Source organism: Rana temporaria, chromosome 3 (genome assembly GCF_905171775.1).
Source record: "Rana temporaria chromosome 3, aRanTem1.1, whole genome shotgun sequence".
NCBI lineage: Eukaryota > Metazoa > Chordata > Amphibia > Anura > Ranidae > Rana > Rana temporaria.
This window is the reverse complement of record NC_053491.1, coordinates 415,032,652-415,054,245: the sequence shown is the minus strand read 5'-3', so window position 1 is coordinate 415,054,245 and position 21,594 is coordinate 415,032,652. Positions and strand designations below refer to the sequence as shown.

General features: G+C 48.8%; 1 protein-coding gene across 1 annotated transcript in view; it reads right to left on the bottom strand.

Annotated features, from left to right (window-relative positions):
- Nucleotides 1-6,916: 6,916 nt before the first annotated feature.
- Nucleotides 6,917-21,594, bottom strand: part of LOC120930523 (snake venom metalloproteinase atroxlysin-1-like) — a 65,196-nt gene continuing 50,518 nt past the window's right edge. The window contains exon 5 of the mRNA XM_040341701.1: nucleotides 6,917-7,066. Coding sequence (XP_040197635.1) covers nucleotides 6,917-7,066 — 150 coding nt within the window. The remainder of the gene's footprint in view (nucleotides 7,067-21,594) is intronic.

Below are 21,594 nucleotides of genomic sequence, written 5' to 3'. Positions count from 1 at the left end.
GTGGATCAGTTCCATAGTCCTTTTGAGGATCTGGCCCAATATCTTTTACTTTTTGATTTAATAAATATCATAATTTTTTTTTTTTTTTTTTACTTTTTTTTCCCCTCAGTTTAGACCGATTCGTATTCTTCTACATATTTTTGGTAAAAAAAAATCGCAATAAGCGTTTTTGATTGGTTTGCGAAAAGTTCTAGCGTCTACAAAATAGGGAATAGAATTATGCCATTTTTATTTATTTTTATTTTCTTACTAGTAATGGCGGCGATCTGGGATTTTTATTGTGACCGTGACATTGCGGCGGATATATCAGACACTTTTGACACATTTTTGGGACCATTCACATTTACACAGCGATTAGTGCTATAAAACTTCACTAATTACTGTGTAAATGTGGCTGGCAGGGAAGGGGTTAACACTAGGGGGCGCTGAAGGGGTTAAATATGTTCCCTAAAGTGTGTTCTAACTGTAGGGGGAGGGGACTCACAAGGAGAGGAGATCGATGTGTGTTCCTTTGCACTGGGAACACACATCAGTCTCCTCACCGCTGACAGGACATGAATCTGTGTGTTTACACACACAGATCCATGGTTCTGCCGTGATTGCGGGCAATCGCGGGTGGCCGTTGGACATCTCCGCAGCTGGGCACGCGCAACGGGTCCCGAGCAATGTGGCGGGGGCGCGCACGTGCCCCCTAGCGGCTGGGAATGCAAGGACGTCATATGACGTCCAGTCTGAAAGAGGAGAGGTTCCCGCCGATGTCATTTTACAATGACTCGGTAGAGAAGTGGTTAAGGGAGTTTAAGTGTCCAGTTGTCAAGTGGTTAAAGATCCATACTGAAGGTATTTTTCCTTCGTCTTTCTTGGATTTTCGAGTTATTGGGATGTGGCACCATACACCGATTCCCTGCAATGCCATATTTTTGTGTCATTGCATCATGATACAGTGGGTGACCGCGATATTGTGTCAATCTCGCTCCCTTTCTCGGTGAGATTGACCACCTACGAGCCCCATCGCGGGAGCCAGCGCCGAGCTGCCTTGCCGCGATGGAGACAAAGCCGTCATAGAAGCGACGGGAGATCCGACTTGGATTCCCGCCAATTCTACACGTGTGCGGCGTTTGGTATGAATCCTGAGGGGGAACTCCCCGCCGGATTTTAAATAAAAATCCGGCATGGGTTCCCCCCTCAGGAGCATACCGGGCCCTTAGGTCTGGTAAGGGTTGTAAGGAGACCCCCCCTACGCCGAAAAAACGGCGCAGGGGGTCCCCCTACAATCTATACCAGACCCGTATCCAAAGCACGCTACCCGGCCGGCCAGGAAAGGAGTGGGGACGAGCGAGCGCCCCCCCTCCTGAGCCGTACCAGGCTGCATGCCCTCAACATGGGGGGGTTGGGTGCTCTGGGGCAGGGGGGCGCACTGTGGCCCCCCACCCCAGAGCACCCTGTCCCCATGTTGATGAGGACATGGCCCCTTCCCGACAACCCTGGCCATTGGTTGTCGGGGTATGCGGGCGGGAGGCTTATCGGAATCTGGGAGCCCCCTCTAATAAGGGGGCCCCAGATACCGGCCCCCCACCCTAAGTGAATGGATATGGGGTACATCGTACCCCTACCCATTCACCTGGAGGCAAAGTGTAAAGTTAATAAACACGACACAAGGGTTTTTAAAATAATTTATTAGTCTGCTCCGGAGGCCCCCCTGTCTTCTTTAGCTCTTTCACCAGGGGGGGCTTCTTCTTTGACGTCTTAGGGTGGGGGCCGCTCTTCTTCGCCGCCGTCTGGTTCTCTTCCACCACCGGGGGGGGGTCGCTTTTATAAAAGCGCCCACCCCCCGGCGGGTTTCCTCCGACGTCTTCGGCGGGGGTGGTGTGCTTCTGTCGGCCCCCCCTGTCTTCTTTAGCAGGGGGGGGCTTCTTCCGCTATCCGGGGGGTCTTCTCCGCTATCCGGGGGGTCTTCTCCACTCTCCGGGGGTCTTCTTCTATGTTCGCCGCTCTCCGCTGTTGACTCGGCGCACCCCGGTTCTTCCTCCCGCTGTCCGGTGCCTTCTCCTTCAGGGCTGAACGTCTTCTTCTTCTTCTTCTGTGCTGTGACCTCTTCTTCTTCTTCTTCTTCTTCTTCTCTTCTCTTCTTCTGCCTTCTCCCGATGTTGACCCGACGCGTCTTCTCGCTGCAATGACAGGTGCACGGTTTGCATCTGACTTATATAGGCCTCACAGTCCCATCATGCTCCGGTACCTACCCACGTGGGTACCTACCGTAGCATGATGGGACGGTGATGCCTATATAAATGGGATGCAAGGCGCGCTTCCATCATTACAGTGACAAGAGGCGACGAGTCAACATCGGAAGAGGGGAGAAGAACAGAAGAGAAGAACCTGACGTCACAGAAGACCGCGATGGCTGCCTGCTCGTAATTGAGCTAACACACAAAGATAGCAGGCAGCCAGCGCTGAAGAAGAAGGCACCGGACATCTGCAGAAGAACCGGGGTTCGCCGAGTCAACAGCGGAGAGCGGCGAAGATAGAAGAAGACCCCCGGAGAGCGGAGAAGCCCCCCCCCGGAGAGCGGTAGAAGAAGCCCCCCCCAGAGAGCGGAGAAGACCCCCGGAGAGTGGAAGAAGACCCCCGGAGAGTGGAAGAAGAAGCCCCCCCTGGTAATAGAGCTAATAAAGAAGACAGGGGGGGCCTCCGGAGCAGAATAATAAATTATTTTAAAAACCCTTGTGTTGTGTGTTTACTAACTTTTACTTTTTGCCTACAGGTGAATGGATAGGGGTACGATGTACCCCATATCCATTCACTTAGGGTGGGGGGCCAGTATCTGGGGGCCCCCTTATTTGAGGGGACTCCCAGATTCCGATAAGCCCCCGCCCGCAGACCCCGACAACCAACGGCAAGGGTTGTCGGGAAGAGGTCCTGTCCTCATCAACATGGGGACAGGGTGCTCTGGGGTGGGGGGGCCCGCAGTGCGCCCCCCTGCCCCAGAGCACCCAACCCCCCCATGTTGAGGGCATGCGGCCTGGCACGGCTCAGGAGGGGGGGGGACGCTCGCTCGTCCTCACTCCTTTCCTGACCGGCCAGGTAGCGTGCTTTGGATACAGGTCTGGTATGGATTGTAGGGGGACCCCCTACGTCGAATTTTCGGCGTAGGGGGGTCTCCTTACAACCCATACCAGACCTAAGGGCCTGGTATGCTCCTGGGGGGTGAACCCATGCCGGTTTTTTCTTTGAAAATTGGCATGGAGTTCTCCCTCAGGAATGCATGCCGAGCGACGCTGTCAATTTTTTTTTTCCCGACGCAACTTTTAAGCCAGCGCGATCCACAAAACTCGGCGTAACGTAACTTTGCGCATGCGCAGTATGGCCGGCGCGGGAGCGCGCCTCATTTAAATGGGACTCCCCCCATTTGAATAGGAACGCCTTGCGCCGGCGGAATTTTAGTTACACGGCCTGAAATTTCTAGATAAGTGCTTTGTGGATCGGGCACTTAGGTAGAAATTTTAAGGCAGTGTAACTTAAATGGGATTTTTTAAGTTGCGCCAGGTTTTTGTGGATCTGGCCCATAGTGTGCCAGTCTTAGTTTAACAGCCTGATCAAAACTTTCCTCCTCGGGTGTCCTGTCTGTTACGCTGGGCCTTTCCATTAAGTTGGGTCTTTCAGCTCCATCCATTTGAACTAGTTCTGTGATCACGTCCATCTTCTTACGGTTGCTGGCCGGTCTGCCACGGTTCTCCAGTAAGTCCTTGTAGCTGTCCTTTAAGACTGTGGGATCATCTCACTGCTAGCCACCAATTGTAATGGTCAGGGGTTGACACTAGGGTTGTCCAGATACCGATACCAGTATCGGTATCGGGACCGATACCGAGTATTTGTGCTAGTACTCGTACTCGCGCAAATACTCCCGATACCAAAATAGAATACTTTTTTTTTTTTTTTTGTGACATCGAACACAAATTGGATGGCACCATTGGATGGCACTGATAGGTGGCACTGGCATTGATTGAATGGCACTCATAAATGGATGGCACTGATAGGTGGCACTGGCATTGATTGGGTGGCACTGATGAGATGCACTAATAAGCTGCCTCCCTGCACTGATGCACTAATGGGCACTGATCTGCACTGATAGGTGGCACTGGCTAGCTGCACTTTTGGGCACTGGCACCGATGAGCTGCACTGACAGTGATCACTCCTTCAATGATATGTAGTTTTCCAGTACCGTATGCTAAAAAACAGCCCCACACCATGATGTACCAGTTCTTCATAATTCTAAAGAAAATATCTTTGGTCTGTATTGTGGTTTGAAAACGGTCACATGACATTAAAAAAAAGTATCGGTATTCGGTATCGGCGACTACTTGAAAAAAAGTATCGGTACTTGTACTCGGTCCTAAAAAAGTGGTATCGGGACAACCCTAGTTGACACCATTCACGATCTTCCATTCCATCAACCCAAGACAGCTTATCTGACAGTCGGACAAGGCAGCAGGCACAATCCATACCAATTCCCCAGAAAGACGAGACAACACAGCTCTGTTCTTTCTGAGTCAAACGAATGAATACTTTTAATGGTACCTTAGCTTTCTTATATACAGTTACAAAGCATGCTTCAGTAGTTACAGGGACAATGAAACTCTCCACCCCCAACATCACACAATGGGGCTTCAATACACATTCAGATGGGCTAATTACTAATCATTATGCAGACACTCTGGCACCGCATTTAGAGGGGTTAATTACTACAGCTTGACAAGTCACATTCCACATTTTATCATCAATAGAATTCACACCAAACAGTATTAGCATCACACAGACGTTCTGACTCTGCGATAATCTATTCACCTGCTACATAATGCACATTCCTTTGTAGACGTAATTGACATGCTAATCCACTACACCTGAAAAGAGACATCTGACCTTTCAGACTTAATTAGCACACTAGACATTAAGGAATATGATGTGGATTACTGTTCCATGCTAAAACAATCCAACATATGTCCCTTATTTCCTGGCTCAATCTGTGCCCAAAAGTGACTCCCGTTACAAGAGTATTCTATCTTTATTATCACTTTAATTACATTGATGTTAATATCCTGCCCCCAGCCTGTGACTGGACAGTAAGAGAGCAGTAGCAGACTGATGATGCCATCTATCTACTCACTTAGTTCTCTCCTCCTGTCAACTTGCTCCTCTCCAGCACATTTGCACACAGCACACCAGTTTGGCTACCATCCCACCCTTCCCGCTTTAAATCTATGTGCTGCTGTACAGGGCACTGACACAGTGTACTGTTGGTGTGAAGAACTAGTGAAGGCTACAGAGTCACAAAAGAACAACACTCCTTAAAGAGGAACTGCAGTCTGCTCATATTATTTGTAATAAAAACATCTTTGCCATTCTGAAGCTTCCCTCCAACCACTTTGCATATTATTTTATATATACTGTGATTCTGTACTTGTCAAATATGCTGCAGAAATCTCCCTCCACGGAGTCTGGCTGCATCCATTTTAACTGTGGGCAGCTGAAGCTGCTGCCTGTTCATTTCCTGGATTTACAGAGGCACACCTCCAGTTCTCATTGGCCCTCTTATGACCCACCCCTCCCTTCCTGGCAAACACTCATGAGAGTTAGAGAGCTGTGCATGATGTCATAAGCCTAGGCTAATTACCAGACAAGAAAAAATGTTTTACTATCCAAAGTTAACCACTTAACCTCCGGACCATATTGCTGGTCAAAGACCAGAGCACTTTTTGCGATTCGGCACTGCGTCTCTTTAACTGACAATTGCGCGGTCGTGCGACGTGACTCCCAAACAAAATTGGTGTTCTTTTTTCCCCACAAATAGAGCTTTCTTTCTGTGTTATTTGATCACCTCTGCGGTTTTTATTTTTTGCGCTATAAACAAAAATAGAGCGACAATTTTGAAAACTTTTTATTTTTTTTACTTTTTGCTATAATAAATATCCCCCAAACATTTTTATTTCCTCAGTTTAGGCCGATACGTATTCTTCTACATATTTTTCGTTAAAAAAATCGCAATAAGCGTTTATTGATTGGTTTGCGCAAAAGTTATAGCGTTTACAAAATAGGGGGTATTTTTATGGCATTTTTATTAATATTTTTTTTTTACTAGTAACGGCGGCGATCAGCAGTTTTTTTTCGGCACTGCGACATTACGGCGGACACTTCGGACACTTTTGACACATTTTTGGGACCATTGGCATTTTTATAGCGATCAGTGCTATAAAAATGCATTGGATTACTATAAAAATGCCATTGGCAGTGAAGGGGTTAACACTAGGGGGTGGGGAAGGGGTTAAGTATGTTCCCTGGGTTTGTTCTAACTGTAGAGGGTGGACTGACATGGGGAAATGACTGATCTTCTGTTCATACATTGTATGAACAGAAGATCAGCATTTCTCTCCCTGACAGGACCAGGAGCTGTGTGTTTACACACACAGCTCCCAATCCTCGCTCTGTAACAACCAATCGCATGTGCCCGGCGGTGATCGCGCCCGCCGGGCACGCGCACGGGAGTCGGGGGGCGCGCCCGCGCCCCTATTGGCTGCTGGGCGAGGTGACGTATAGCTACATGCTCTCGCCCAGCAGAGCCGACCTGCCGCCGTATGGTCGTCAAGCAGTTAAAACAACAAGGGCAGAAGAATTAATAGATGAAAATATTACTGAAGGTCCACTTTAAAATGTAGGTTTGCCGGCAGACATCATGGACAATTGCTCTTTACCAGAGTGGCCTTTAGTGGTGCGAGCAGCAGGAGAGGTAAGTATTTACATTGTTTTTTACAGAAAACTTAATTTTGAGATTGGTGACAGGGTCACTTTAAAGTAAATCTAACAATTTATTCATAAATACATGAGCTGCATAAAACTGTGTATTTTTAATGGCTTAGTTCAGATCTAACATTTCTGATCATACCTGAGAACTGGTGACATGAAGCAAGACCCTGCGGAACATGAGCAGTTCTCCTGATCATGATCCATTCCCAGGTTGTGGCCCATCTCATGGACTAAAGTGGATGCAACAGAAACTTTTGAACTGCTGTGATCCTGAGGAGAGAAGGGAATGTCAGAGAGGACTAGACACAGGAAGCCAGAAGACAAAGATTGGAGATAGTTATAGCAAAAGTCAATAAACACCAAGCGCATGTTCAGAAGAAGATATTTTGGAACAAATCCCAGTAATAGTATTCATACCTGCACTTTTGCATTAGGATTATGAGAATATAGAAAAGTGTTATTAGTCAGCTTTCTATTTTCTATTTGTATTGTTTTTTAAGCCTAAGAGCCCATTCACACAGGTCCGACTTTGGATCCGACTTCAAGTCGCCCCTAGTCGCCTCAAGTCACGCTGCATGAAGAAATCAATGTAAGTGAATGAAATAATAAAAGGAAAAAGTTGCGCTACTATGAGAGATAGTGGGTGTTGCAGCCTGCACCAACAATAAGACAATATTGTGTACAAAAATAAAGAAAAAAAGTGCGGCGCTAAATGGAGATGTAGTATGAACTATAATCCAAAACAAATGTGTAAGGACATAAAAATGGACCAAACTAGATGGTACAAGTCCAGATTAGTCACAGATTTATGTGAAGTAATTCAATACATTCAATATTGGTCCCGTATGACCAATGAGCAAAAAAGTCCTGTTATGCGACTATGCTAAGCATGTGAGATGAGTCGCATCACCAGAGGCGGTATGTCAGACAGGCATAAACGAAATCCTCAGGATGATGACATCCACAGAGAGAGCATTGAGGCTTCAAAGGATATCGCTGTGGTCCAATGTCTTTAGTCTTGTATACTCGGGATATAGTGAACAGAAATAAAAAACTCCTTGTGGAAGACAGTAGGAGAGCATACTCACATGGAGGGACATGGAAAAAATTGAAAAAGGCTTCACATAGTGTAGTTAATCCCAATGGGAGATATAAAAAGCATTTATTGGCATAAATAAAAATTGGATAAGAACAGTAAAAATACAAGCCCTGTGAAGAGGCATGTACAAGTGATCACAAAATGGATGACAAAGCGTGGTGAAGTAGCTGTAGCAGGCTATGTACCCGACATTGTTTCCAGCTATGGCTCTTCAACTGGGGCATAAACCTTCTGTTCTGACCCACACCACGCCAAAAATATACTATGCATAAACAATTGAATCAATCATGCCAAAACACCTAACAGCTGTTATTGAAAACAGCCGCTCTAAATATCCAGTCAATCACGGTAATGATTTGTGGAAAACACCTCCCATTGTCAGCCAGAATCAACCACTCACTGCAGTGCACATTACACCCACGTCATGCGTCGGTCAGAGAAAACCATTAGTCCAATCAGCGCCTCGAGGAACGTCAACGTCATCACACTCACCCGCGATGACGTATGTACGCTTTATCACCCCTCGGCGTCTGCAACGGCCGTCTGATCCAGACAGAGGTGGAAGGCGTATCACTGCATCATCACAATGGCGTCCCATGATGTCATTACGCCGCGCTCCATAGATACTTGCTTTACTAGACCACTGGGCATTAGCCAACCCAGGGTCGGGGCAGTCAAAACGTGATGGTGATGGTATCATATAATATGGACAATTAACACCTAGCATAGATATACCCATGAATGATATATTAAGCATCTAGGCACATAAATGGAAACAAAAAAATCAAAAAAGGAAGCAATACAATCTGGATAGATCATACCATAATACCATTAATGAAAATCACATATACAAGGCACAATGACCAGAAATACATGTGTATTAAACGAATGGCAATGATGTAAATTATGTTACCATTAATCCTCAATACTTAAACTAAAAGAGGACGGTGAACTAAAAATTAAATTTATATTAAAAATAGCACATAAACCGTAAATTTCATGAATGTATATCCTATGCCTCATTGATAAACGCATTGATATCCCAGTCGATGTCTAACCCATGAGGGGAAAAGCATCGAAGCTGGTGTATCCAGTACATTTCTAACTGAGAGACAACTCTAACACGTGACTCTCTCCTCCAGTGAGGGGTAAATTTGTCAATCACTTGAAAGCTAGTGCCTGCTGGATTTTTTTGATGGCATTGTAAATAGTGCCTAGGCACACTATGGTTAGTCTTGCCTTTCTTTATACTTTTGATATGTTCATTGACCCTAATAGCAAAGGTACGAATGGTCCTACCGACGTACTGCTTTTTGCACGGACAGGTTAGAAGGTATACCACATATCAAGTGTCACATGTGACAAATTCTTTCATGTGATAAATGGTAGACGTTACTGTAGATGTAAAACTTTCTATTTTTCTATTTGTCAGGGTGTTATGAAGGCACACATTACACCTACGGCAAGCATAAAACCCCTTGTATTAATTAATGGTAACATAATTTACATCATTGACATTCGTTTAATACACATGTATTTCTGGTCATTGTGCCTTGTATATGTGATTTTCATTAATGGTATTATGGTATGATCTATCCAGATTGTATTGCTTCCTTTTTTGTTTTTTTTATTTTTCCATTTATGTGCCTAGATGCTTAATATATCATTCATGGGTATATCTATGCTAGGTGTTAATTGTCCATATTATATGATACCATCACCATCACGTTTTGACTGCCCCGTCCCTGGGTTGGCCATGTTTTGGCGATGCCCAGTGGTCTAGTGTTTGGAACGCAAGTATCTATGGAGCGCGGCGTAATGACATCATGGGGCGCCATTGTGATGATGCAGTGATACGCCTTGCACCTGTGTCTGGATCAGACGGACGTTGCAGACGCCGAGGGGTGATATAGTGTACATACGTCATCGCGGGTGAGCGTGATGACGTTGACGTTCCTCGAGGCGCTGATTGGACTAATGGTTTTCTCTGACCGACGCATGACGTGGGTGTAATGTGCACTGCAGTGAGTGGTTAATTCTGGCTGACAACGGGAGGTGTTTTCCACACATCATTACCGTGATTGACTGGATATTTAGAGCGGCTGTTTTCAATAACAGCTGTTAGGTGTTTTGGCATGATTGATTCAATTGTTCATGCATAGTATATTATTGGCGTGGTGTGGGTCAGAAGGTTTATGCCCCAGTTGAAGAGCCATAGCTCGAAACATGTCGGGTACATAGCCTGCTACATCTACTTGTTCAACACGCTTTGCCATCCATTTTGTGATCACTTGTACCCGCCTCTTCACAGGGCTTGTATTTTTACTGTTCTTATCCAATTTTTATTTATGCCAATAAAGGCTTTTTATATCTCCCATTGGGATTAACTACACTATGTGAAGCCTTTTTCAATTTTTTCCATGTCCCTCCATGTGAGTATTCTCTCCTACTGTCTTCCACGAGGAGTTTTTTACTTCTGTTGACCATATCCCGAGTATACAAGACTAAAGACGTTGGACCACAGCGATATCCTTTGAAGCCTCAACGCTCTCTCTGTGGATGTCATCATCCTGAGGATTTCGTTTATGCCTGTCTGACATACCGCCGCTGGCGAGTGTGTCCAACACGTCTGGTAAAAGTATCCATTCCTTACATGTCTTGGCTATCAAAGGATGATAGTCACCGCTCCAATAAGGTATGTGGATGGATCCGTATCCTTTCAGAGAAACCCAGGTGCCGGCAATGCACAAAGCAATTGTAGAAAGAAATGTTTGCCTTTTATTGGCAAAAGTATTCAAACAGCACACATCACAGCAAAGATAGGGGCATACAGCTGACGTTTCGCACTATCAATCAGTGCTTACTCATGAGTAAGCACTGATTGATAGTGTGAAACGTCAGCTGTATGTGTGGTGTTTGAATACTTTTACCAATAAAAGGCAACCGAGAAGGTTTTTCCAGAGTGCGGCTGTCCAAACATTTCTTTCTACAATGTCTTGGCTATCATTGGATTTTATGGTGGACTTCCTAGTGAGCTTCTAAACTTCTGGAGTGATGCGACTCATCTCACATGCTTAGCATAGTCGCATAACAGGACTTTTTTGCTCATTGGTCATACGGGATGCCATCCCACTCTTATGTGTTGAATTACGTTACAGAAATCTGTGGCTAATCTGGACTTGTACCATCTAGTTTGGTCCATTGTGATATACTCATATGTATATGAACATTTGTATTTTTCACAATTATTGTTGCTATTTCAAATCTTTTGATTTAGTTCATCTTTATATATATGGTATTATTCACTAATATTTCAGGCATTTTTATGTCCTTACACATTTGTTTTGGATTATAATGTAAGTGAATGGAGCCATCTTAATGCACACTACTGAAGTCGCTCCGACTTCAAAAAAGGTTCCTGTACTACTTCTAGGTGACTTGTACCCATTGATTTCAATGGAAGTCACCTCCAAGTCGGATCCCCATTCACAGTAAGGCAACTTTACAGGAAGTCGCCCCACTGTGAACCGGCCCTAAGGCAAACCCCTCCCTCCCACAGAGCTGGTATTTGGTATGAATCATGAGGGGGAACTTCACGCCAAACTTTAAATAAAAAACCAGCCTGGGTTCCCCCTCCAAGAGCATAACAGGCCCTTAGGTCTGGTATGGATTTCAAGGTAAACCCCCTACGCCGAAAAAACGGCGTGGGGGTCCCCCCCAAAATCCATAACAGACCCTTATCCGAGCATGCAGCCCAGCCGGTCAGGAAAGGACGAGCAAGCGCCGGTCAGGAAAGGACGAGCAAGCACCCCCCCTCCTGAACCGTACCAGGCCACATGCCCTTAACATGGAAGGTAGGTCCTTTGGGGCAGGGGGCGCCCCCCCACCCCAAAGCACCTTGTCCCCATGTTGATTGGGACAAGGACCTCTTCCCGACAACCCTGGCCGTTGGTTGTCGGGGTCTGTGAAGGGGGGCTTATCGGAATCCGGGAGCCCCCTTTATTAGTCAGCTCTGGGGGTCTTCTTTGGACTTCTCCACTCTCTGGTTCTTTCTGCCGGGCTCCTCCGCTATCTTCTTCAAGCTCTTTTACTAGCAGTGGCCCGATCTTCTCCCTTCTTCCGACTTCAGGGGTCTTCTTCCGACTTTGGGGGTCTTCTTCCGACTTCTCCGCTCTCTTCTCCCTTTCTGCCTTCTGCCGGGTACCGCTATCTTCTTCCAGCTCTTTTACTAGCGGCCGGCCGGTCTTCTGTGTCGTCTTCTTCCTTCTTCTCTTTTTCGATGTTGACTCGATGATCTTCCTGCTTTAATGCTGGGTGCGTGGTGCACAATGATTTATATAAGCCTCTTATGACGTCACAGTCCCATCATGCTCCGGGTGGTGACGACATAAGGGGCGGGGTCACCGGGTGATATCACCCGGTGACCACGCCCCATGCCTATATAAATCGTTGAGCCCCGCGGACCCGGCATTACAGCGCGAGTACCACTTCAACAACCTTCAGACCGAGCCATAAACAACTACTCTAAGGCCGGGTACTCACGACCAAACATGTATGGTGAAAGCGGTCCGTCGGACCGTTTTCACCATACATGTCTGCCAGAGGGCTTCTGAACGATGGTTGTACACACCATCGTACAGAAGTCCGCGCGTAAACAATACGCGGGGCGTGTCCGCGGTGTCGCCGCGTCGATGACGTGGTGTCGCCGCGACAATGACGCAGCGACGTGGGCGGCCCGCCTTTAAAATGCTTCCACGCATGCGTCGAAGTCATTCGACGCATGCGAGGGACGGCGGGCGCCTGGACATGTACGGTAGGTCTGTACTGACGACCGTACATGTCCGAGCGGGCAGGATTCCAGCGGACTGTTTTAAAACAAGTCCAGGAATATTTGTCCGCTGGGAAAAGGCCCGGCGGGCAAATGTTTGCTGGAATTCGGCCCGCTCGCGCCCACACACGACCAAACATGTCTGCTGAAACTGGCCTGCGGACCAGTTTCAGCAGACATGTTTGGTCGTGAGTACGGGGCCTGAGACTTCCTCTCAAATGACTCGCAGAAGAATGGACAGCAACCCGTGTCACGCTTTGTGAGCACATTACCAAGTTGCTCAAATATGGAACAGATATGGAACTTAATATTCATAACTCCAATCACAACCACTAGAGGGTGCCTGCGCATCACAAAATATGATCCTTATATTATCCAAGCGATTAACAATACCCACAAGATAAGGCACTTAATGTACTTAATCTGTTAACTCCAAAGTGCTCAACAACCCTGTGAAACGCAAATCTTTATGGGCTGAAGCTTTTTTGAACCATAGCGATATACTATGTGCACAAGAGACTCATTTTAGCTCACTAGCCCACCTGAATGCACGCATAAGGCCGCGTACACACAGGCAAACTTGTACGATGAAACCGTTTTCACCGTACATGTCTGCCCGGGGATTTCTGTACGATGGCTGTACTAACCATCGTACAGAAATCCGCGCGTAAACAATACGCGGGGCGTGTCCGCGCCGTCGCCACGATGTGGGCGGGCCTGTCAGTTAAATGCTTCTACGCATGTGTCGAAGTCATTCGACGCATGCGAGGGATGGCGGGCGCTCGGACATGTACGAACATGTCCGAGCGGGCAGGATTCCAGCGGACTGTTTTAAAACAAGTCCAGGAATATTTGCCCGCTGGGAAAAGGCCCGGCGGGCAAATGTTTGCTGGAATCCTGCACGCTTGTGCCTACACACGACCGAACATGTCTGCTGAAACTGGTCCGCGGACCAGTTTCAGCAGACATGTTCGGTTGTCTGTACGGCCCATTAGAATTACCCTTTTGTTTTCACTGCAAATGCAGACTCTGAAACCAAGGGTGTTCTCATCGCCATCAAGGACTCAGTGGCGTTTAAGTCAAGAAGTCACTTGTGAGTGACGAATGCGTGCAAGAGTCCAGTTAAAGAGGTACCGGATGTGATGCCAGCGAGTCCGCCACTCGTTTTTTATATGCCTTATTTTAAAACTACTTTTGTGAGTACCTAGGGCCAAATCCACAAAGCAGATGCGCCGACTTAACTCGAGATTTCTAATTTTACTCCGTGCGTATCTTTGCGCCCGATCCTCAAAACGAGTTACGCATTAAAATCCGGATTTTCCGTCCTACCTAAAATGATTACACCGGCGCATCCTCGGACGCAAATTACGCTAGTCACGCCGCTGTTTTTGATAGGCAAAGATGCAAATGAGGGAGATAGGGCGATCCACATAATTAAGTGTGTGCGCCGTAGATTACGCCCTGTGCGCACCTGTTAGTTTCCCTGCGCAAATTTACACGTTATAAAAGCAGCCCTAATTTTACACATGCTGTGTAAAGGTCTGCTGAAGCAACAGCATTGAGGAAAAGCTGAGAACACTTATTTGCTGGACTTCAAACTGTCTGCCAACATGCCCGGGCCATCCATGATCCTAGCAGCACTCGCTACTTTAGAGGCACAAAGAGGGCACAGAGGAGGAGGAGGAGGAGGGCACAGGAGAGGGTATACCACTCATGCCGAGATCTCTTTGGCATGCCTGCTTCTGAGGTCTATGGCAACTTCCGTTTTAACCGGGAAGCCATCCTGGAATTAACCAGAATCCTGCAGGATGATCTCACCACCCCAACCCAACGATCCCATGCCCTGCCACCTCTCATCAAAGTAATGGCAACACTCCATTTCCTTGCACTGGGTCTTTCCAATGCACATAGGTGGTTTGTCTGGGATGGCACAATCCTCCATGAGCAGGTGTGTCCATCAAGTAGTCCCTGCAATACTGAGACGCATGGCCAATCAATTTAAAAAAAAACCCACCCAGGAGGACCAGCAATTGCAAACCATGACGGACTTTTACGACATTGCCCGATTCCCATGGACCATCGGGGCCATTGATTGTACCCATGTGGCACTACAGCCCCCCCATGAGACAGAGCACCTGTTCCTGGAATCTGAAGCACTGGCATTCCATAAATGTCCAGGTAATCGTGGATGCCCATGGCCTCATCTGGCACGTCTGTGCAAAATTCCCGGGATCCTGCCATGACAGCTATATATTCCGGCAGACCAAAATCTTCAGAGATTTGGAACAGAACATGTATGGAGACAGCTGGCTGATTGGTGAGTGACATGGGTGTCAGGTATGTCCCCCCCCATGATGCAGACATCACAAGGGGCACATGCATGACTAACATCCTTATGTCTTTTCCCTTACAGGTGACTCTGGATATGCCCTGGGACCACATATGATGACCCCATTCAGGAACCCCCAAACCCCAGGAGAGCAACGCTACAACGAGGCTTACATTCGCACCCGGGCAGTTGTGGAGCGCACATTTGGGCTGCTGAAGTCCCGCTTCAGATGCCTGGATAAGTCTGGGGGTACATTGTTGTATTCCCCAGACTTTGTGTGCCAGATCATCGGTGCATGTTGCGTGCTGCACAACTTTGCCATGAGAAGGGGACTGCAGATTGACATACGTGCTGACCTGACCCCCCACCCAGGCAATCCCCCCTAACCCACTCTACCCGGTCTGCTGAGGGCACAGCAGCCAGGAGACGCCTCGCAGAAGGCATCTTTTCACAGTAAACGCACATGAATAATGTCACAATGAGAATGTTTCTTTTCACAGTAAACGCACATGAATAATGTCACAATGAGAATGTTTCTTTTCACAGTAAACGCACATGAATAATGTCACAATGAGAATGTTTCTTTTCACAGTAAACGCACATGAATAATGTCACATTGAGAATTTTTTTATTCATAGTAAACGCAGATTAATTATGTCACAATGAGAATGCATGAATGCACACCACTGTGTTCCCTAGCACAGACACATCACATGCACATTGAATTGGATTAGATCCAAGTACCCCCCCCCTTTGGTAAAAATAAAATAAAAAGTACCCCTGCTAATTAATTCCTGCGGCGAGTGCTCCGTCTGGGCTGCCCAAGGGCACGGGCACGGCCAACTGGAGGATCTTCACGGGGGGGGGGGGTGTGAGCAGGGGAGGGAGTATCTTCATGGGGGGGTGAGTGAGCAGGGGAAGAAGGAGCCTCCCCTGGTGTCTGTCCTCCTGCTGGCCTGCCCTCCAAGGCCACTGCTATTCTGTTCAGACAGCCAGTGATGGCAGCCGTATTGGCCTGGCCAGCCCGGGTATTGTCATGCACAGCCCGGGTATTGTCCTGCACAGCCTGGGTCAGGGCAGTCACCTCCTGGGCCACACCTGTTGTGGCGGTCTTCAGGTCCCACAAACAGGTGATGACCCCCCAAAGAGTTTGTGGCCACATCACCAAGTGACTCCCTCATTGCACCCAGGCTGTGCTCCATCTTGTTGATACTTTTTTGTATCTCACCCAGACTGCGGGTCTGCCGGGCATTGTCCTTCTGCAGACTGGCCGGCAGACGCTCAAACACTCCCCTGGTCTCCTGGGTCGCCATCCTGCCTGCCCCTGAGGCTTGTGGCTCTGGAGGAGGGGAGAGAGTGACCCTTGTGGGTTGCAGCCTGTTGGGGAGGAGTGGGAGGGGCTACCCCTGATGGTGGCCTGACTGCTGCCAGCCTCTGGGGTAGCCTCTGGGGTAGCCTCAAGGGTATCCTCAAATGTCATTAGCTCAGAGGCCAGAAGGATTTCCCTGCCAAGCTGCAGGTTTTCTTCTTCCTCCCCCCTCCCCCTCTCCCTCATCCTCCTCCCCCTCATCCTCCTCATGAGGGGAGGTTTGGCCACTCCCCTCCCCTCCCCTGGGGAATCCTCAGCAGCCTCCTGTCCTTGGGGTGGTGCAGCAGCCTGGCCTGATGGCCCAGCATCCTCCTGGGCTGATGGGCCGGCAACCTCCTGGCCTGATGGGCCAGCAACCTCCTGGTCATCTGTGGAGGACACCAAACAATCACAGGTTTGAGGATCCACACACTTGGCACATCTTCCCTTCCCCCACCCACACATGCTAATCACCAGATAGAAAAAACAAAACTTACCTGGCCCCACAGGAACATCAGAGTCAAAGCCACGCAGGCCCACCACCTGCTCTGGCTGGAAACACCGGGCCACTGCCCATTCCTCCTCAGTCAGCCGGATGGGGCATGGTCCCCCTCCTCCAGTGCCCCTCCTATGGGCAGTGAGCTTGGCCACCTTATTGCGGACCACGCTCCTCAGATCATTGATCTTTTTCTGTATGCCAGCGGGGGTCCTCGTCCCCCCCCCCTGCCGCATTTATCTGATCTGTAATTTTTTGGTATATCTTCTTCCTTTGGGCCGGGGAGGTGTTCCGGCTCTCAGGCCCATGTAAATAGCGCCCATATCAGACGATGGACCTGGCAAGGATTTGCTTCTCCACATGGGTAAAATTAAGCTTCCTGCGCTTGGGTGCCATCACAGACACCACTCAGCAATAAGAAACTCACAGGACAAACAAACAAAAAATCACACACAACAAAGAAACAAAAATCAAAACACACAAGCAGACAGCTACTACAAAGTCAAAAACAAACACACAAAAAACAAACACAAAATCCAAGCAGAAAAAAACAAACACAAAATACAAGCAGAAAAAAAAAACACTTAGCAGAAACAATCAAACAAAAAATACACTTATCAGAAACAAACAACAACTACTATCTAATACTCCTCCAAAACTACTCTATCACACACAACTCACCAACAAACACTGACAAACGTTCAGAGCAGAAGCAACTTGCTCTAGGAAGGGAACACAGGGAAATACTTTTGCAAGGGAAGTGTGTTTGACTGGGGCTATTTACACACAGGGCGATCCGCAAACTAAGTATGCTTGGCCTTTTACCTATCTCACTGATTGCGCCGAGCAAAGTTCTGCACATGCCCAGTGAGAAGCAGATTCGTGCGCGCATGCGCAGTACGGCAGGCCCTTCATTTGCATGGGGTCACGGCTCATTACAATGAAGCACGCCCACTTCCTTCCCACTTGCAATAACTCCGCCTTACGCCTCGGAATTTAAGTTACGTAAGCGCAATTTTGTGCGCAAATGCGCTGTGGATACGGCACTTACGAGACCAACTTAGGGCGCCGTAACTTAAATGACATAAGTTTAGAAAAACGTAATTTCCGCCGCTGGCTGTGGATTTGGCCCCTAGTGTATAAGCCGTTTTTATATTATTAAATTGCTCCTACGTTTTTACACTATTGGTGCTCTCCTTTATCTTCTTGTGTGAGGACCATTGCCACTTCCAACGACCTGAATTTCGTTGCTGCACTTATCCAGTTAGAGTTGTTTTATGCTGTTACCTTACAGCAGTAAGGTAAGGGGACATCTGCACTACTTTTAAGGAGATTGGAACCTCTCCCCGGCAAGCACTATATGTTTGAACACTTGGCACCAGCACTTTATTACATGAGCTCCAGCAGCGTCCAGCCTGCTGCTCCTGCATGAATACTTACGTTGTTTTTCACTGTATATATTTCTCTTCCGTTCATAGATGGACACAGCATCCTTTGACAGTAGGGTTATATCCGCTTCCCTTTAGGAGAGTTTAGGCAGAAAAAAAGCACTTAAAGTGTTAACAACTCATTCCTCAGTGCAGCTCCTCCCAGGGGGCGTGGCCCCCCCCCGGGTATAACCCACACCCTGCTCTAGTAGCCTCAGTTTTTTTCCTGCCTAACGTCAGGAGAGTCAGGCCCTTCTAGAGTCCTGTACTCTGGAAGTTTTTTTCGCTTTTATTATTTTGTTCCTGCATTTTTGAATCCTGTGATTCTTCTATCAACAGCCGACTGGGTGACAGGCTGGGTCCTCGACTCTTGTAGTCCCCCCATGTTCGGCCATCGAGCGTGTGCCGGCCCTTAGCTCAGCTTTGGGACATCCACGACAGGCCCTGTTGCTCCAGGGGCGGCCGGGGAACTTCGGTTCTAGGGCACACATATGACCGGTCTTTTATGGCTTTGTCACAGTGTGTCTGGCCGACAGCCATGCCGTTTAGCGGACGTTGGATCTGTCTGGGATACCTCCAGCCGGTAGTCGCAGGACGGATAAGTAGTGGCCCCTTGCTCAGGTAAGTGGTCTGGCTGGAATTTTCCCCTGGGAGGTCGACTGAGGGCGTGCCTTGCTTTCCTCTCTCCCTTATTTCCTCTCCCTCCTTTCCCATTTGGGTGACGGCTGTGAGTTTTTTTTTTTCTGGGGTCTCCTATCACTTGGACCTGTGTGCGTAGCGGGGGTTGTGTGTGTTCACTGCAGGAGCTGTGTGTGTTCACTACAGGGCCTCTTTTGTGTGCTGGAATGTGATTTTTGTGCTGTGCTGTTTTGCTGTGTCACTGTCTTTTTAAATGCGCAACAGCCACCATTTTGTCGGAGTCACGCCTTATATAGCTCGGCGGCCATTTTCTTGTGGTCCTAGGCTCGGTTGTACTGCAAGGAATGGGATACGCCGCAGACAGTTTGCGTTATCCCTTTGTGGAGGACCTTTTTTTGAAGTGGGTCTCTCCTCCGTCCGTGGACTCTCCAGTGTCCAGTTGAGCTAGCCACCATGTGGATGGGGCTCCTGCTTTTGTGGACCCCGCGGATGGAAGTATGGAGGCTGTGGCCCGCTCCATCTTGGCGGTAGGGGGTTCGGCTGTGAGACCGTTTTTTGTCCGGAGCTCTGGTGTCACGAGACTCTGGCTGCATGGGCAACGTTTTGTTTTTGCTGCAGGAGCTGGATGTTTCCGAGCCCTGCAAGGACCTGGCTGAAGAATTAGTTTGTGGTCTTAAAATGTGTCTGTGAGTCGGTCCTGGTTACGCTCTTGCTTTCCAGGGCTTCCGCCTATATGGTGGTACTGCATCGCCTTGTGTGGCTGATGTGCTGGTCTGCGGACTGGTCCTCAAGTAGGCCTTGGTGAATGGCCTTTAAGGGTGAACGGTCCTTTTGGGACTTCCCTGAATGGCATCATTGAGGATGCCACGGGGGGTAATAGCATGCTGTTCCCACAGTCTGGGAAGGGCTAGGGACCTCACCATGTACAAGGACCCTCTTTTACTACCCCCAAGCATTTTTTTTCACCCACCCTGTGCGGTGGGGGAAGGTTTGCAAGGTGCTAAGACCCCCGCTGCGGGGCAGCTGCGCACCTGGTTCCGCAAGCCCAACAAGCCTGCGGACATACCTGCTTCCGCCTGTAGGTCTGCCCCCGCCCGGGTCGGGGGGGGGGGGGGGGGATAGGCTTCACGAAATCGCGGCTCAGTGGAGGTCTCTCCTCCCCGACCGTGGGGTTTGCGAAGTGGTTTCCTCGGGGTACGAGTTAGAGTTTCTCTCTTGTCTACCAAACAGGATTTTCTTTTCCCCTCCAGCCTCTGGCTTCCTCCGGTTCACTGGTTGGCTCTGTCAGGGGCTGTCCAGGATCTTCTGGTCGGGGGAGTGATTGTGCCAGTTCCCTTGATGGAACGGTCTCAGGGGTATTACTTCAATCTGTTTGTAGTCCCCAAGGAGGATGGGGTCCGTCCAATCCTGGGCCTCAAGGCCCTCGTTTGTTTTTTTGTCAAAGTGCAAAATTTCAGGATGGGGATTTTCTGGCATCCTTGGATGTCATGAACGCGTACCTGCATGTCCCCATATGCTCAAAGCACCAGAGATTTCTGGGCTTTGCGGTCGGGTGGGACCATTTTCATTTTGTGGCCCTCCCGCTCGGCTTGGTGTCGGCACCATGGGTTTTCACCGAGGTGCTTGTCCCGATACTGGCCCGGATGTGACAGCGGGGGTTTGTTATGGTGGGATGTCTGGACGACATTCTCCTACGAGCGTCTTCGAGCTCTGAATTAGTGGAGCCGTGTCTATCACTTGTCAGACTCTTCAAGAGTTTGGCTGGCTTCTGTATTGTCCAGAAGTCAGTGTTGATTCCGTCTCAGGGACTGGAATTCCTGGGACTAGTCCTGGATTCCGCCGGGGCGGGAGTTTTTTTCTCCTAACAGAAAAAATTCAGGCTCTGCAATATGTATGGGCAGCAGTTGTCGACCTAGAAGTGGTCATTTCTGCGTTTCTGCATGAGGGTTCTGGGTCTGACGGTGGCCTCTTTCGAGGCGGTTCCGTATGCCCAATTCCACGCCAGGGTGCTACAGAGAGAACTGCTGTCACGTTGGGACAAGCTTCCGTCATCTCTGGATTCCCAGATTCAGTTGAGTCAACTGGTCAATTCTTCCCTGGTGTGGTGGCTGACGTCTCCGGTGCTTCAGGCCGTGAAGTCGTTTCTGCCATGTCACTGGACAGTGGTCGCGACAGATGCCAGCCTCTCCGGTTGGGGAGGGGCTTTTGGGGCACCCAGTCAGCCCAGGGGCGCTGGACTCAGGTGGAGTCCCACCTACCGATCGATGTTCTGGAGCTCCGAGCAATCAAGCTTTGCCTTGCCTGGTGGTCCCTGGATCTACAGGGCCGACCGGTCAGGATCCTGTCCGACAATGCCATGGCGTACGTCGATCATCAGGGAGGCACACGAAGTTCTGTTGCAGCGACGAGGGTTGCGCACATCCTACGGTGGGCCGAAAGGTCCGTTCTGGCTCTATCGGCCGTGTACATTCCGGGAATACGGAATTGGCAAGCCGACTTCCTAAGTCGAAGTGCGCTAGACCAAGGTGAGTGGTCTCTCCACCCGCAGGGGTTTCAGTGTCTGTGCCGAAAGTGGGGCACTCCAGGTGTGGACCTTCTAGCGCCCCACCTCAACCGGAAGGTGTCACGATCG